The 15,636-nt window shown below is 41.4% G+C and overlaps 1 protein-coding gene across 1 annotated transcript; it reads left to right on the forward strand.

The window, feature by feature from the left end:
- Positions 1–8,850: 8,850 nt before the first annotated feature.
- Positions 8,851–11,860, forward strand: LOC308306415 (H-2 class II histocompatibility antigen, A-U alpha chain-like; the record flags this gene model as incomplete). The annotated part of the gene is made up of 4 exons (XM_080751394.1): positions 8,851–8,976; positions 10,033–10,290; positions 10,850–11,131; positions 11,730–11,860. The coding sequence occupies exons 1-4, from the start codon at positions 8,916–8,918 to the stop codon at positions 11,858–11,860; spliced, it is 732 nt and encodes a 243-aa protein (XP_080607520.1). The 5' UTR covers positions 8,851–8,915.
- Positions 11,861–15,636: the final 3,776 nt, after the last annotated feature.

The following is a 15,636-nucleotide window of genomic DNA, read 5'->3' on the forward strand; positions in this document are numbered from 1 at the left end:
AGGTTCAAAATGTCATCCTGCTAATGAAGGTACATTGAAACCACCTGCGTCTGCTGACAGAGGACCAGAAGGTTCAAAATGCCCTCCTGAGGGCACATCCAAACCACTTGCATCTTCTGATAGACACCTAGAAGGTCCAAAGTGTCCTCCTGCTAAAGAGGGTCCTTTCAAACCACCTGTGTCTTCTGACAGATGTCAAGAAGGTTCAAAGTGTCTTCCTCCAGCTGAAGGTCTTTCCAAACCACACGCACCTTCTGACAGAGCACTAGAAGGTCCCGAATGTCCTCCTGAAGTTACACTGAAACCACCTTTGTCTTCTGACAGGGCACTAGAGGGTTCGAAGGGCCTCAGACGACCTAGGATGGACGTTAAAGCAGAAAGACAGAAAGGAGTGGTGGAAGACAGGAGAGAAGGAGGAAATAAACAAGAAGACAGAGGAGGAGGAGAAGAAGGAGAGAGGAATGAAGGGACGGACAGAAGAGGAGAGAGAGAAGAGGAGGAGGTGCAGAGGAGGAACGCTTTCGGCGTGAAGCTCCGGCCCACCGCCCAGTCGCTCAAACACCACACGAAAACCGTCCAATCGGATAACAGAATGAAGCGGCACAGCGCCGAGGCCATCCTGGCTCCCACGGGAGAGGCTCGGCCAATCCTGGCAGACGATGACTCCGGGTCGAAGGGCAGAGCTGGGCTGTTAACCAATCGGGTTTTGAGGAAGGGCCCGGCATCGGTGACCCCGCCCACACAGGATGACGGATGCACAGAAAAGGTCAAACAGAGGTCAACGACGCTGAAAGGTATGTAGTCTTAACCCATTTAGCGCCGATCCCGCGTATACGCGGTAAAAGTACTCGAGTATACTCAGAGTGCCGTTCACGCGTACACACGTGAAAAGTAATCTATTACTGTAACGTTGAGTACATTACCGAGTAGAAGTGCCCGGATGTCTGGAAGTGCCCGGATGCGCTGATTTCTCCCCATCACGTCTCCACGAGCACAAAATAGTAATCCCATAACATTGAGGTGGACGGGCCGATCTCATCTTTAATGTCCATTATCTCAAAACAACACTTTCAGAGGGGAGACGGCAGTAGACGCTGGCACACACAGCACACGCTGTGTGTGCCTGATCCGCCATTAACCAAACACACAGACAGAAGGGAAGCGTGTCTACGTGACGCGCGTGCGTCGGACCGGGAGCGTGCACGCGCAGCACTTCTGGCCTTCAAAATAAGAGAACGCAAGTGAATGGAACCAGGGCGGGCGGCGCTCTGGACATTTTAACCCGTTAAAGTCAGGAGCACTAAATGAGTTAAAATACGACAATTTAGCGTGCTTAAGTAGAAGCCATTGTTCTGATAAATGATTTTAAAAAATAATGTTTTTCTATTTACCCCCCCTTTTCTCCCCAAACTTGGTCACTATGCCAATCGATTTCTCCCAACACACAGTCTTTAAGTCTCTGTGTTATTCATATAATGAATGCAGTTTTTACTATGGTGAAAGAAACAAATGCCTCCCTGAAGGCAGCATTCAAGAGAATTGCCTTGTCCAAACTCTCCTGAACATGAATGCAGCATCTTATGTTGAAAGAATTGCCCTCTCTGTGTATAGAAATCCATGCTGTACGCCACATCTCCAGTATTCACTTGATTATGCATAGTTCAGTGCACCGAAAATAGCCGACCTCCAAGCTCACAACGTGTTGCGCTGCAACGTGTTATGAGCTTGGAGGTCTGCTAGTTTTGATATTTTCACCAAAAGGCCCTTTTAGAAATGTTCTTTAATGTCAGCCGCTGCCTCTCTAACATTCTCTGCTCGTCCCTGGTCCTGACCTTGACTAAGCAGCATCCTCCTGTACTGCCGTTGCTCTTCCAGCAGGCGGGCAGACGCCGGTCAGCGACAGAGCCAGGATGCAGCGAGACCAGCAGCACCAACGCTCCAGCAGCAGCACAGATCCACAGCCTCCTCCCGGGGCGCAGACTGCAGCTCATCAGGATACAGTGGTGGACAAGGTACTAGACACCACTGCAGGGACGTGCTGAGCCCCTGATTCAGCCCGGGAAAAAGAGTTGGAGAGGCCCTCATTGCGCGCTATAGAGAGAGATCTCTCTCTATAGCGCTGCTGCTGCTACTCAAAGATTTGCCATTTCAGATCATGACAAGTGGCAAGCCAGTGGGACAATTACTGTACATGAGTTATATTTCGTCCAAAACCGTTTGTTTTGTATTTATCATTTCAAAAAAATTTTAAAATAGTGAAAACAGCCGATCTACAAGCACACAAAGCCTCGCACCGCGAGGCTTTGGGATTCTGTGGATTCTGTGGATTCTGCCCGACAGTGACGATTCTGTGGATTCTGTGGATTCTGCCCGACAGTGACGATTTAATTTGTTGGCCGCCCAGCCCCCAACATGGAACGAAGGCCGACATTTTATTTAATTTTTTTCCCTAATGGCCGGCCTGGAACGGCCGGGAATGAACTGGCCGTTCGGGAGTTGTCCCGCTTTTCCCAATGGCCAGCACGTCCCTGCACCACTGCACTCCAGTTTAAGTATTATAGATCGGTGGTTCTCAACATTTTTCATGTCAAGGTCCGTTATTTGAATGGAGCCACGGACTAGCATTTGATCTCAGACCCAAAACGTAGAATATTTTGTTATCGTTGGATAGGATTTTGTGCACAGTTCCATGCTGTATTGACGTTGGTACCATAAGAGATATAACAGGGAAAATGTATCATGACATCAACATTAAAAAAAAAAAAACAATCTACATTCATTGTCTAATGAAGTAATGCAGATGTTTAACAATAATTTAACTCTCGAGAGTGTACAATGAAACCTAAAGGACCCGGAGGGGTTAACGATCTATAAGGGTGCATTTGGTTACTAACTCTCCATCATTTTGCCGGGGACCAACTGGAACCCCCTCAAGGACCACTGGTGGTCCCCGGAACACTGGTTGAAAACCACTGGTATAGATTGATACATCCTGGTCAACCTCACCAAACAAGTTAAAGTTGCTGATTGAAGTATTTATTCGAAGTTTGCGTAGGAAAAGTTATAGTTTCATGACAGTACAGTTCACTGGTACAAGGTCAACTAAAAGGATAAACTCAGGAATTATTTACATCGAGATCCTTTTTTTTTACATTTAACATTGAATGACAGACAGATAGTACTATGCAGAAGATATCATCAGAAAAACTGCCAATATTGTCAGAATGTGGACAAATTTTGACCCGGTGTGCATGAGGTCATAGAAACACATGGGCTCTATTTTCGTCCATGCCTTACCCCTTATCCCTAAAAATTGTTTACTATTTTGAAAAACATTTTTCTTCTTTTTTTTTATATCACATAGCTGATTTAGAAGCTCACAAGGTGTCGATGTAGATCGGCTACATGAAGTATTTTAAAATGTTTTTCAAAATAGTAAAAAAAATGGCAAGGCATGGACGAAAAACGAAAATATAGCTGCATGTGTTCATTTATTGTGCACTTTTTTTCAGTGCGGAAAATGCACCCTGTGTGCAAAGGCCTTAAACGTCTAAACTCTCTTTTGGGTCTCGTCCTGAAAAGTTTGTGAACCACTGTCTGTTACATAGTAGGCCTACATGTATAGCTTTAAGTGGATCACAATGTACTTCTTCCCTTCGTAGAGAAAGAACCAAGCCTCCTCTTCATCACCGCCGCTCCCCTGCCCCGTGCCCCAGCCTTCCTCAACACCACCACCACCACCATCATCATCATCATCCTCTTCCAGCTCTGTTCTGACGCCGGTGACCCCGCCCACCCCTGGTCAGCCATCTTGGATGGAAATGGCGAAGAGGAAGTCCAGAGCGTGGAGTGATAAACCTGTAGACTGAGAGACTGGAGTGCATTTTATATATAGCGCCTTTATCCAAGGCACTTTACAGAGACTGTGCATTACATTCACCCATTCACACACACACACTGATGGTGGTGGAAACCATGCAAGGCACCAACATGCACCCCGGGAGCAACTAGGGTTCTACACTAACTCTGGGGGAGCCCGGGATCGAACTGGGAACCCTTCGGGAACCCTCTGTATTCTAATGACGGTTTCTCTACCCCTGTGCTACTGCCGCCCCATGAATCCCGCATGTACTGCATCTACATGCTCAATGTTCTGCAAATCCCCTAAAAATCAACTGTCTTGGACGTGTGAAGTTTTGGCATCATATCTCAAGTATACTATGTGTAAATATGTAGATAGTTTGATTGTTTTCTTTGATTGATCTCTTTTCCCCCATGCCCCCTCCCCAGTTCTTCTTCCCTTTATTTTTTTTCAATGGAAAAACAATTTAATTTGCAAAAAAGGTTCATTCACTTTTCTGTAAAGCTGTGATGTGACAATAAAGCTGATTATGAACACCACTTTTAAATTCAATTATTTCAGTTATTGATTTTTATTAAAGGGATATTCCACTTTCAACAGGGAGCAGTGGTAGGGCTTCTCTCCACATACACACCCATTGTAACTTCAAACTCCATTTTAACCATGATAGATTCATTAAAAACACACATTATTTTTTCTGGAGACTCATTTTACCTTCCTAATATGTGAGCAGGCTGTGTTTTTTTGATAACTTTTTTTCATTTATTTTTAATAATTATTTGGAAAAATGGAAAAAATGAAATACAAAAAAATTATTATTAAAAATAAATGAAAAATGTTATCGAAAAAACACGGCCTGCTCACATATTAGGAGGGTAGTATGAGACACCAGAAAAACTAATGTGTGTTTTTAATGAATCTATCATGGTTTAAATGAAGTTTGAAGTTACAATGGGTGTGTGTGGGGAGAGGCCCATGGCCTGGAGGGCCTGGTAACATTTACATCAAATATCTAAATATTCAATCAAGCTATAATTAAAAACTGTTCAGGGTGTTCATAAAAGCCTGATTAGATGATAAAATTACCAAAAGTTTTTTTGAAAGTGAAATACCCCTTTAAGCCGGCTTTGACAATACAACTTACTTTGGATTATGGAGATACTATATATTTCTAAGCAGAATGCATAATAATACTCAGAGTTTTGATATGCTCAGTGGGTTTCAGAGACAGTAAAGTAACAGCGATACGATACGCATCACGATAACGATATCATATATGTTATAACTATATTGGTTCATTCATGGCGATACGATACGATTTAATTCAATTATTTAAAATCGATATAGTAACTAGTATTTAGCAGATAAATGAAATCTGTGTAGTCTAGATATTTGTCCGCTCACCCAGTAGGTGGCAGTATTATTCCACCTTTTATTGAGCAGGGTTGGCATACATACACAAACAGAAGCTCCAGGAATCAAAACATGTGACAGCACGTTACTGGAAGCATGTGAATAGAGATCAGTGTTTTAAAGTTTGTTTATGTGAATACAGTTATTGGTTTTGTTTTGTAGGTAGGCCTATACCTAGAATAATATGCTATAACTGTGATGATGAAGATGGTAGTGATGATCCATGATCATGATGATGATGATGATGATGATGATGATGATGATGATGATGATGATGATTAGTAGGCCTATTATTAAAGTTATAGAACATTACACTGTCTCTTTCTCTATCTGGTGATGTTTAACAAATGTTTCTGATTGGCTGTGAATGTGGAAGTGAAATTAATTTTGGGGATTTCCAGTAAGTACACACACACACACACACACACACACACACACACACACACACACACACACACACACACACACACACACACACACACACACACACACACACACACACAACATGACACTTTGATCACATGAACGCCTGTTTTTAAAGAAGTGGTTTCAGTAGTGAGAAGTAATGAGGCTTGGATTGATATCATTTGAACGATGGAACAGAGTTTCAAATGACCATTTGCTGACTCCTCAAAACTTTTATTACAGCGCCAAGTTAAATTTGACCTGACATTTTCACTTCACACATTTTTCACGTAAGCTGTTAAACTGTGTCTACACATGAGCATCTACAGCGAAATATTCAAAGAACAGACACTGACATGCTATTTCTAAACTAAGATTTATTGTAAAAAAAACAAAAAAAACATGATCATATTCGAACAACATCAACATAGTGTGTGTGTGTGTGTGTGTGTGTGTGTGTGTGTGGTGTGTGTGTGTGTGTGTGTGTGTGTGTGTGTGTGTGTGTGTGTGTGTGTGTGTGTGTGTGTGTGTGTGTGTGTGTGTGTGTGTGTGTGTGTGTGTGTGTGTGTGTGTGTGTGTGTGAGCCTTTCTAAAATCTGCCAGGAATGTGACACATCCACATACGGGAACGTCACACAAGTATGTGTTGCACACAGCCATAACAAAAGGGCACGACGAAGGCAGGAGCTGGCAACTGGTCCTCACTCCCTTTGACAACCCTCTGCTTTCAGCTGTCATTCTGAAAGATGTTTGATTTGATTTGATTTGATTTGATTTGATTTGATTTGATTTGATTTGATTTGATTTGACCCATATATCTGTCAGAAAAAAGTGCCCTTATATATGACAGTAAAAGGTACCCTTTCCAGACCATAAATGCAGTTTTTATTATGGTGAACGAAATGCAAATGCCCTGTTTCCATGCCATACCTGAAGGCAGCATTCAAGAGAAATGCCTTGTCCAAAATCTCCTGAACTTGAATGCAGGATTGTATGTTAAAATAATTGCCCTCTCCGTAGAAATCCATTCTGTACGCCATCTCCAGTATTTCCTTGATTATGCTTAGTGTGTAGTGCGGTATCATGCACCACAATATCACAATATCTCCACCAAACGGCCCTTTTAGAAGTTTTAGCCCCTGCATCTCTAACATTCTCTGCACGTTCCTGCCTTGTGCATCAAACCCATAAGGAGCAGTGAACAACAGCCACCAGGGAATGGAACTCGCAACCTCGTGCTACAACTCTGCTACACTACACTTTGTGTGTTCACATATAGTGTCTTTTTTATATTTCCACTGTAACACACTTTGGCCAATTCTGTTATTTTTATATTTCCTATATAAATATAATTGGAATGGTCTAGAACTGACTGTTACTGACTCTGCCGAGTGAATCAGGAAGTGAAATTTAAGTGTGCGTGTGTTTGTTCCCAGTTCCAAGTTTGAACCCACACCTCTGCTGTGACACTTTAATCACATGACCAACACACACACACACACACACACACACACACACACACACACACACACACACACACACACACACACACACACACACACACACACACACACACACACACACACCTGTTCTGTTTGTTTCTGTCGCCTTATTACTTGGAATGGTGTCCTCAAGCTCGACTGTTGATACACTATTAGTACACAATATGTTTATGCATTTATTTATTACAGCTGTTTAGTTATTATTTTCTTTGTCTTCTTTTTTTTTCTATTCGTATTATCTCCTCTCTGTCTGTCTGTCTGTCTGTCTGTCTGTCTGTCTGTCTGTCTGTCTGTCTGTTTGTCTTCCAGCCCTCATTTTGAATCATTAAAATTTAGATTAGAAGGCCTGTTTTTAAAGATGTGATGGTTTCAGCAGTGAGATGAAATGAGGCTTGGATTGATGACCACGACAGACAGAGTTTCAAATGACCAGCTAGTTTTTTTTTAAACATTTGCTGACTCCTCAATACAGTGTTTGGTGTTCCAAACACACACGCACGCACGCACGCACGCACGCACGCACGCACGCACGCACGCACGCACGCACGCACGCACGCACGCACACACACACACACACACACACACACACACACACACACACAGTTCTTTTCTGTCAACATTGAATGTCCTCAAGCTCGACTAGTGATGTACACAAAGACATATTATAAATATAACAGCATAGCACACTAACATGGTATGTTTATACACATGAAACACAATTTGATACATACATATTAAGGCTGTGACTTTAACTGATTAATTGCGATTAATTAATTACAGAAATGTAACACGATTAAAAAAATTAACGCATTTTAATCACACTTAGTTTTTGCACCACAGAACCTTCAGTTTCGGGCATACCGATCATAGCGATGCACCAACCAAGAAGAGACAACAAACGCAAAGGGAGAAGTAGCCGATCAGAGCGATTTGCTTGGTTCAGTGGATGCAAAATTTAGATTAAAAAAACTCACTCGTTGATTCACTCATACAACAAAATGTGTTTTAGTTGAAAAAAAATGCTTCTCAGGTCAAATATCGATGTGCGATTAAATGCGATTAATTGCGATTAATTAATCACAGAGCCTGTAATTAATTAGATTACATTTTTTAATTGCATCCCAGCCCTAATAAATATACAATATATGTTGTAGCACCACCCCCACCCTACGAGGTATGATCTCCCCATCAGTTTGGGAAAAACGTTGAAGACCCCTGATATACTTCAACTGCTTTAACCACACATAAAAATACAAATAAACTAATCAGTTTAAACTCTTGGATTAATTAGACTGGCTGGCAAGCTAGATGGATGGTATTTATAAACAATGTCGATAAAGACAATGTTGGGGCTCTGCTCTATTCTGTAAAGTTCACTGCTCCTAGTTGTTATAGGATGGCTAAATGCAGAGGACAAATGTTACCTCTGTCTATATATACATATAATGTGACACAAAACTCCCCAGGGAGTGTGACTTGGGACTATTCTATTCTAAATGAAGCACTTTCTTTCTTCTAGGTTTACCTTCAAAAGTGTGGAATAGCGTCTTCCTTGGACACAGATGATGCAACACGATATCTTTAATCTGATTGGCTGATTCTTCTAAACTACAGAACAAACCCTCCTTCCTTCTCGTTCAGACCCCAGAGCTTCTCTTGACGTAAACACCTGTTTATTGATCTGATTATTGGGTTCTGGTTATTCTGATCAGTTCAGTTCAGTTTGCTCTGTGATGATGAAGATTGCAGCCACCCTCCTCATCCTCTCCTCCGTGCTTCATGTCAAAGCAGGTGGTAAGTACATTGAATTTATATACAATATTTCTAATGTTATTTTATGAAACTTACATTTATGTTTTCACAGATATGAAATGTACAATTATGTATTTCTACTATTATTTTATAAAATATACATTCATTTTCTACCTGCAATGTGCACAGATAGGGCCCAAGGGGGACTTTGAGGTCCTGCATTCATGCTCATACTGTAGCTGCAGTGTTTAAATGTTTTATTGGCTGGTGTTAATTGTATGTGTATTTCATTTTGTATATAAAGTCTTTTTGGATGAGTTTCATTTGAGAACGTGCTCAAGGTGTGCTTGAGCACGGCTAGGGTCGAGAGCATATTTCAACCAATCAGATTGCTTGGTTGGAACTAACTGTATATTAATACGGGTAATAATAATAATAATAGTAATAATAACAACAACATCAACATAACAAGGTCCTTCCCGTTCAACCAACTCATCCTACACCCCCCCTCCCCCCGCTCATCTACACTGCTTTTCCTCACCTCTTTCTCCCCCCCCTCTCCCCTCCTCTCCTCCTTCCCTCCCTCTCCTCCTCACCTCTTCCTCCTCCTTCTCCCCTCCTCCTGTCCTCTTCCTCCCCTCCTCCCCCCCTCTCCTCCTCCTCTTCTCTTGTTGGACTCTCTCATTGTAGCTACTCCACTGAAAAAGGGTTAGGTTTATTTAAGCTAAAAAATAGCTTAAATATGGGAAAAGCGAATATTTGGCTTTGTCAATTTCAATCTATCTGAACTTGAACACGGCATTATTAAACTGTGTTAAATTTCAGATGGAGTGGTTAATGGAGAAAAATGGATGAGGACGCAATGACAGACAGAGGTTTACTCATGTTATAGGAGTTTTATTTATAGGCACACAATTAAAATAATAATAAAAAACTAAAAGAAAAAAAAACAGAATATACAAAATCTGTGACTCAAGCTACTTCTAATATTCAACTTTTCACTTCAGATTCAACTTAAGAAACAAACATCTGATGATTGTCATTCTCAATTTGTGTCAAGTCAAAGTTAATTTAATTTCATGTTTATTTTCTTTCCAGCTGTACACAAGGACATTTTGGTCATGGGCTGCTCAGGCACAGATGATAACGTTGATAAGGAGCACATGTATGGACTGGATGGTGAGGTGATGTGTTATGTAGACTTCAACAAAGGGAAGAGGGTGGAGCCTCAGCCTAAGTTTATAGATCCAATAACCTACGATGGAGCTTATCCATTTGCTGTGGCTGCGCAGGAGATCTGCAAACACAACCTGAACCTACGTCGCACTGCCTTGAAGAACCCACCAGTGGAACAAGGTACATAAATACTAATTATAACTATTAATATAACAATAATTAGGAAGAAAGCAAATTTTGAGCATATTTTATATCACTGAATATTTCAATATTTATTTTAATCATGAACAAGTTTAAATATGAATATATATTCAAATGCTTTTCACACACATGCAACACACACACACACACACACACACACACACACACACACACACACACACACACACACACACACACCACACACACACACACACACACTCACACTCACACACACACACACACACACACACACACACACTCACACTCACACTCTCACACACACACACACACACACACACACACACACACACACACACACACACACACACACTCACACTCACACACACACACACACACACACACACACACACACACACACAGAGAGAGAGAGAGAGAGAGAGAGAGAGAGAGAGAGAGAGAGAGAGAGAGAGAGAGAGGCTCAGCTTTTGTGGGGCTGACCCTGGATCTGCTAGCTAGATGATGTACAGTACAGTATATGTAACATCTCTTTGTCTTTGTGCATTTTATGTGTCTACAGAAGAGCCTCGCAGCTCCATCTACCCCAGAGACGTTGTTGAACTGGGAGTGGACAACATTCTCATCTGTTACGTGACTGGTTTCTACCCTGCCCCGGTTCACATCACATGGACCAGGAACACCCTCAACCTGACCTCTGACATCACTACCAGTGTCCCCTACTTCAACGATGACAAAACCTTCTTCCAGATCTCCAGAGTGAAGTTCCGTCCAGAGCAGGGAGACATCTACAGCTGTACCGTGAACCACCCATCACTGACTGCACCTGAGACCAGAGTGTGGGGTAAGAACACTGTCCTTGAGTGAATGTAATCTGATGCTACAGCCTGTCTTATATCTTCCACCACAAAACCACACAACACATTATATTTGATACTCAATTTAATTTAACAATTTCCAAACTACAATGATGCCTACAAATATGTGATCAATAGACTCAAAAGTGATTGGAGACACTTGTGAGGAGCCACTGGCATCTATACAATTTACATGATCTATATAGATTGTATTAAAAGGCAATGGCCACACTTGGCAGGTATGGGATGTTTTGCATGAAAAGGGGATAAATGCCCGAAGGACACTATCAAGCCGGCTTGGAGGTGTCTGTTCAGTAGCATCAATTTTGCATTGTTTGAAACATCATCTGACATTAAAATAGCAACCAAACTCAAATACAAGCTTTTTTAATGACAGTATTACTTGGAATCCGTGCCTAACAGAGATGCCTACAAATGTATTGAAAACAATGGCAAACAACTTAAACTGATCAAAGTGTCACAGTGTGTGCGTGCGTGTGTGCGTGCGTGTGTGTGTGCGTGCGTGCGTGCGTGTGTGCGTGTGCGTGTGTGTGTGTGTGTGTGTGTGTGTGTGTTCCTCTTCAGATGTGGACGATGATATCCAAGACCAGTCCAGCATGGGTCCTGCTGTGTTCTGTGGTGTGGGCCTGACCCTGGGTCTGCTGGGGGTTGCCATGGGAACCTTCTTCCTCATCAAAGGAAATGAATGCAACTAAAACATGTCATGACATTTGAATCTAAACTAGGGGATGTAAATGTCATTTTGTTTAAAAAAAAAGAAGCTTTATAGAAAATACAATTTCAAGTTGTGTTTCCAGGGCGGCTGTCAAATGTTTGTGTGAATTCAAATTCTTTGAATCTATGAAACTCAAAGCTGCATGACTTGGAGGCAACCCATAGATATGTAAAATGTAAATGTCCCTGATACGCCCATACACCATGTGAGCATAACGACCAGTTATCTGGCAACCAGTGTTGCCAGATAGGAAATGTTGAATTATCGTACTGGAGGCTTCAAATTATTGTATTTGGAAGAAAGCTATATCGTATACAACCAAAAAAGAGAAATCACAAGTGTAAATAAGTAATTTAACCAAAAAATGCGTATTTAGGGTAAGAAACAAGTTTCTTTGAGACTCCTACAGTATGTGACAAAAACACATCACATTATGCCACGTGGAGGGCTGGAGGCAGGAAACACCCTGGAGCTTACACAAATAAAACCCTGAAACGGGACTGGAAAGACAGATCTAGGATCAGATTGACTAAAAAAATAAAAAAGACAGCTTTCAGCAAGCCGATAACATCACCACATGTAACACAAGCGCAACAAAATTAAATAATAATAAGAATAATAAGAATAAAAGAAAACACTGATTGTTTCATCCCACTGCTGGGATTTCCAAATATGTTGCACTCCCATTGTAAACAATTCAAACATACTCAGAAAAACATTCTTGGTGGATAACTGGGGGTCATTGGGTGCTTTAAAACGAGTAATTACAGTCCTGAAGTATAGGCAGAAACCTTTTATGTTCTTGTATAAATGTAATGCATTTTGTTTTACTTTACTTAAAGCAATGACCACTTATACTGACGTATAATCACAGTGCATTATAATAGTGAATATATTGTATTATATACTTATTATACTGTTTTACAATAAACACCTGATCTTGTCCAGAAGAAATAGTATGGGAGTGACCAGTCATTATTATGTATTACCATACAGACCTTATAAGACCTTCATAAGAATGAACAGGTCCGGTGGATAACGTGTGGTGTTTTTCATTACTAAAATTAAGGTTTCTGTTGCCTGTCTGTTTGGCTGTGTTTACATGTTGAGTAAATGTTGCTCTTTTATCTTGTAAATGTTGCTCTTTTACCTTGTAATTGTGAAGTGACAATAAAGTTTGTTTGTTTGTTTGTTTGTTTGTTTGCTTGCTTGCTTGCTTGCTTGCTTGCTTGCTTGCTTGCTTGCCTGCTTGCTTTGCTTGCTTGTTTGCTTGCTTGCTTGATTGATTGTATGAGAAGAAATTGTCAATAGAATTTTTAACTAGACACCATTACGGCCAGTGTTGGGACTAACGCGTTACAAAGTAATCCGTAACGCCGTTATTATTTTCAGTAACGAGTACTCTAACGCGTTCTTTTTTAAATTCAGTAACTCAGTTACCGTTACTACACGGTGCGTTCCTCCGTTCTTTTGCGTTATTTTATGCACCTAAAGCTGAGCTGAATCTTCCTCTGTCACTCACAAGGAGGTTGAGGGGAGGGAGACAACGACACGAATGCCAGACAGAGCCGCGCTGAGACGCGCTGTGGTGCACTGGGCATGTTTGTGCTTTACCAACAGACTAGTGCAGACATACAGACTGCAAACGTGACTATAGATAGCCCGCACTAGGTACAATATGATAGAATGCGGTCACTTACAGTAGCTGACTTCTCCCGTCTCCGCTGCGAGTGGTGGACAGCTGTGCGTTATTGATGAGATGATTGACAACATATTGTAAATCCATGCATGCGTGTCCCGTCGAACTATTAGGCTATACTGTATAACTCCATGGTCCCAACTCGCTGTAAAATCTGTTGTCGGGTCTATTTCGTTAAGGCTCATCAAACCATGATATTGTTGTTAGAGAAAGAAAGCTTAAACTTCCTGTGGTCATAAGGTAATTAATAAAAGTTTTTTGCTTGTAAGGCATTGCTTATAAACTTCCTATACTGTAGGTAATTAATTTTCCCTCAAGTTTTTTGCTTGTAGGCTAAGGCATTGCACATTATTTCATAAATGGAAAATTGTTATTGTTTTTTTGTAGCCTACATTACTTGCACATTAAAAATAAAATCTATGAATAGATTATCAATAAAATTGAAGAAATTCCATAAATTAGAACACAAATATTTAAGAATAGTGAAAAATCTGCAAGCTCACAAGGCAGCACAAAGCGATGCGTTGTGAGCTTGTACATCTGCAGTTTTCACTAGTTTGGGTCACGGGCAAATGTCTAATTTCTCTTTTGGGTTACAAGCTATAAAGTTTAACCAAGCTATAAGGTCATTATTAAAAATTACTGTAATAAAAATGCAAAAGTAACGCATTACTTTTTGGTGTGAGTAATCAGTAAAGTAAATGAGTTACTTTTGAAATGAAGTAATAGTAACGGTAATTAGTTACTATTTTTCAGTAACTTGCCCAGCACTGATTACGGCCCTAAAACATGGTAAAAAAAATAGTACACCATATTTAGTACAAAGAGAATTTATGTTTTATAAAGAGAAAATATTTCTTCATATTTTCTTTTTCTGTTGCCCTGAAATAGAGTCAAGCTGCTTGAATAAGAATAACTACTTTTCCTTGGGTCAAAAATATATGTAAAAATGTGTTCATTTGTTTCGGTATGTTGTTTACTTCAAGAGAGGGAGTACTTTACAGTACTTTATAAACAACTTCACGGTATATTCTGAGGCTATTCAATAGTTTAGGTAGGAACAGTTCAAGTGAGGAGGATGGGGTAGCATTTATACTTCCGACCTGTTATTATTCTTGTCAAATACAGTTCGCAGTTACTACCAAAACCTCGACAGGCTGTCTGTCCGTCAGTCTGTCCGTCAGTCTGTCAGTCTGTCCGTCATGTCACACTTTTCCCCAACTCATATCTCCGCCACCGTTGCCCCAATCTACAACCTCCACCCCTCCAGGGACCCCCAGGGACCCCCTGTCGCCGCCGCCAAAAAGTGCTAAAATGACCAATGACCACCCCAACGGGGCTGTTCACAGGGAATTCTCAGGGACCACCGACTCCTGGTGCTCCAGAATGGATGCAAAAGTGGTCGCACCCCCACCACTGCAGCGCACATAAAATGCCGTAACTCGGGCTAGGAGCGACCAGGAGAGCCGGGGCCGGCACCCACGCACCCGCCTCGGCGGCGCCAAGAGAGCCGTCAACATGAATCTGTCCCATATAGCGCCACCATTAGGCCCATTTTTTCAAACACATTTTTGGACACTGCTCCTTCAGATTTTGCCCTAAAATCACGCAAATCGGTACATCTACACTCATGTCATCAACATGGATCTGTCCCATATACTGTAGCGCCACCATCAGGCCCATTTTTTCAAACACATTTTTGGGCACTGCTCCTACAGATTTTGCCCTAAAATCACGCAAATCGGTACACAGTATGTGTACACTCATGTCATCAACATGGATCTGTCCCATATAGCGCCACCATCAGGCCGACTTTTTCAAACACATTTTTGGACACTGCCCCTACAGATTTTGCCCTAAAATTACGCAAATCGGTACACAGTATGTCTACACTCATGTCATCAACATGGATCTGTCCCATATATTTTTTCAAACACATTTTTTGGACACTGCTCCTACACATTTTGCCCTAAAATCACGCTGCGACCTGACGGTCGCTTATCTCCCGATTAGGGAGTCTTACTAGTCATCACTGTTATCTATGTCCTCCCATAAGG

The sequence above is a fragment of the Nannobrachium achirus genome (assembly GCF_963921795.1).
Source record: "Nannobrachium achirus genome assembly, chromosome: 20".
Classification (NCBI taxonomy): Eukaryota; Metazoa; Chordata; class Actinopteri; order Myctophiformes; family Myctophidae; genus Nannobrachium; species Nannobrachium achirus.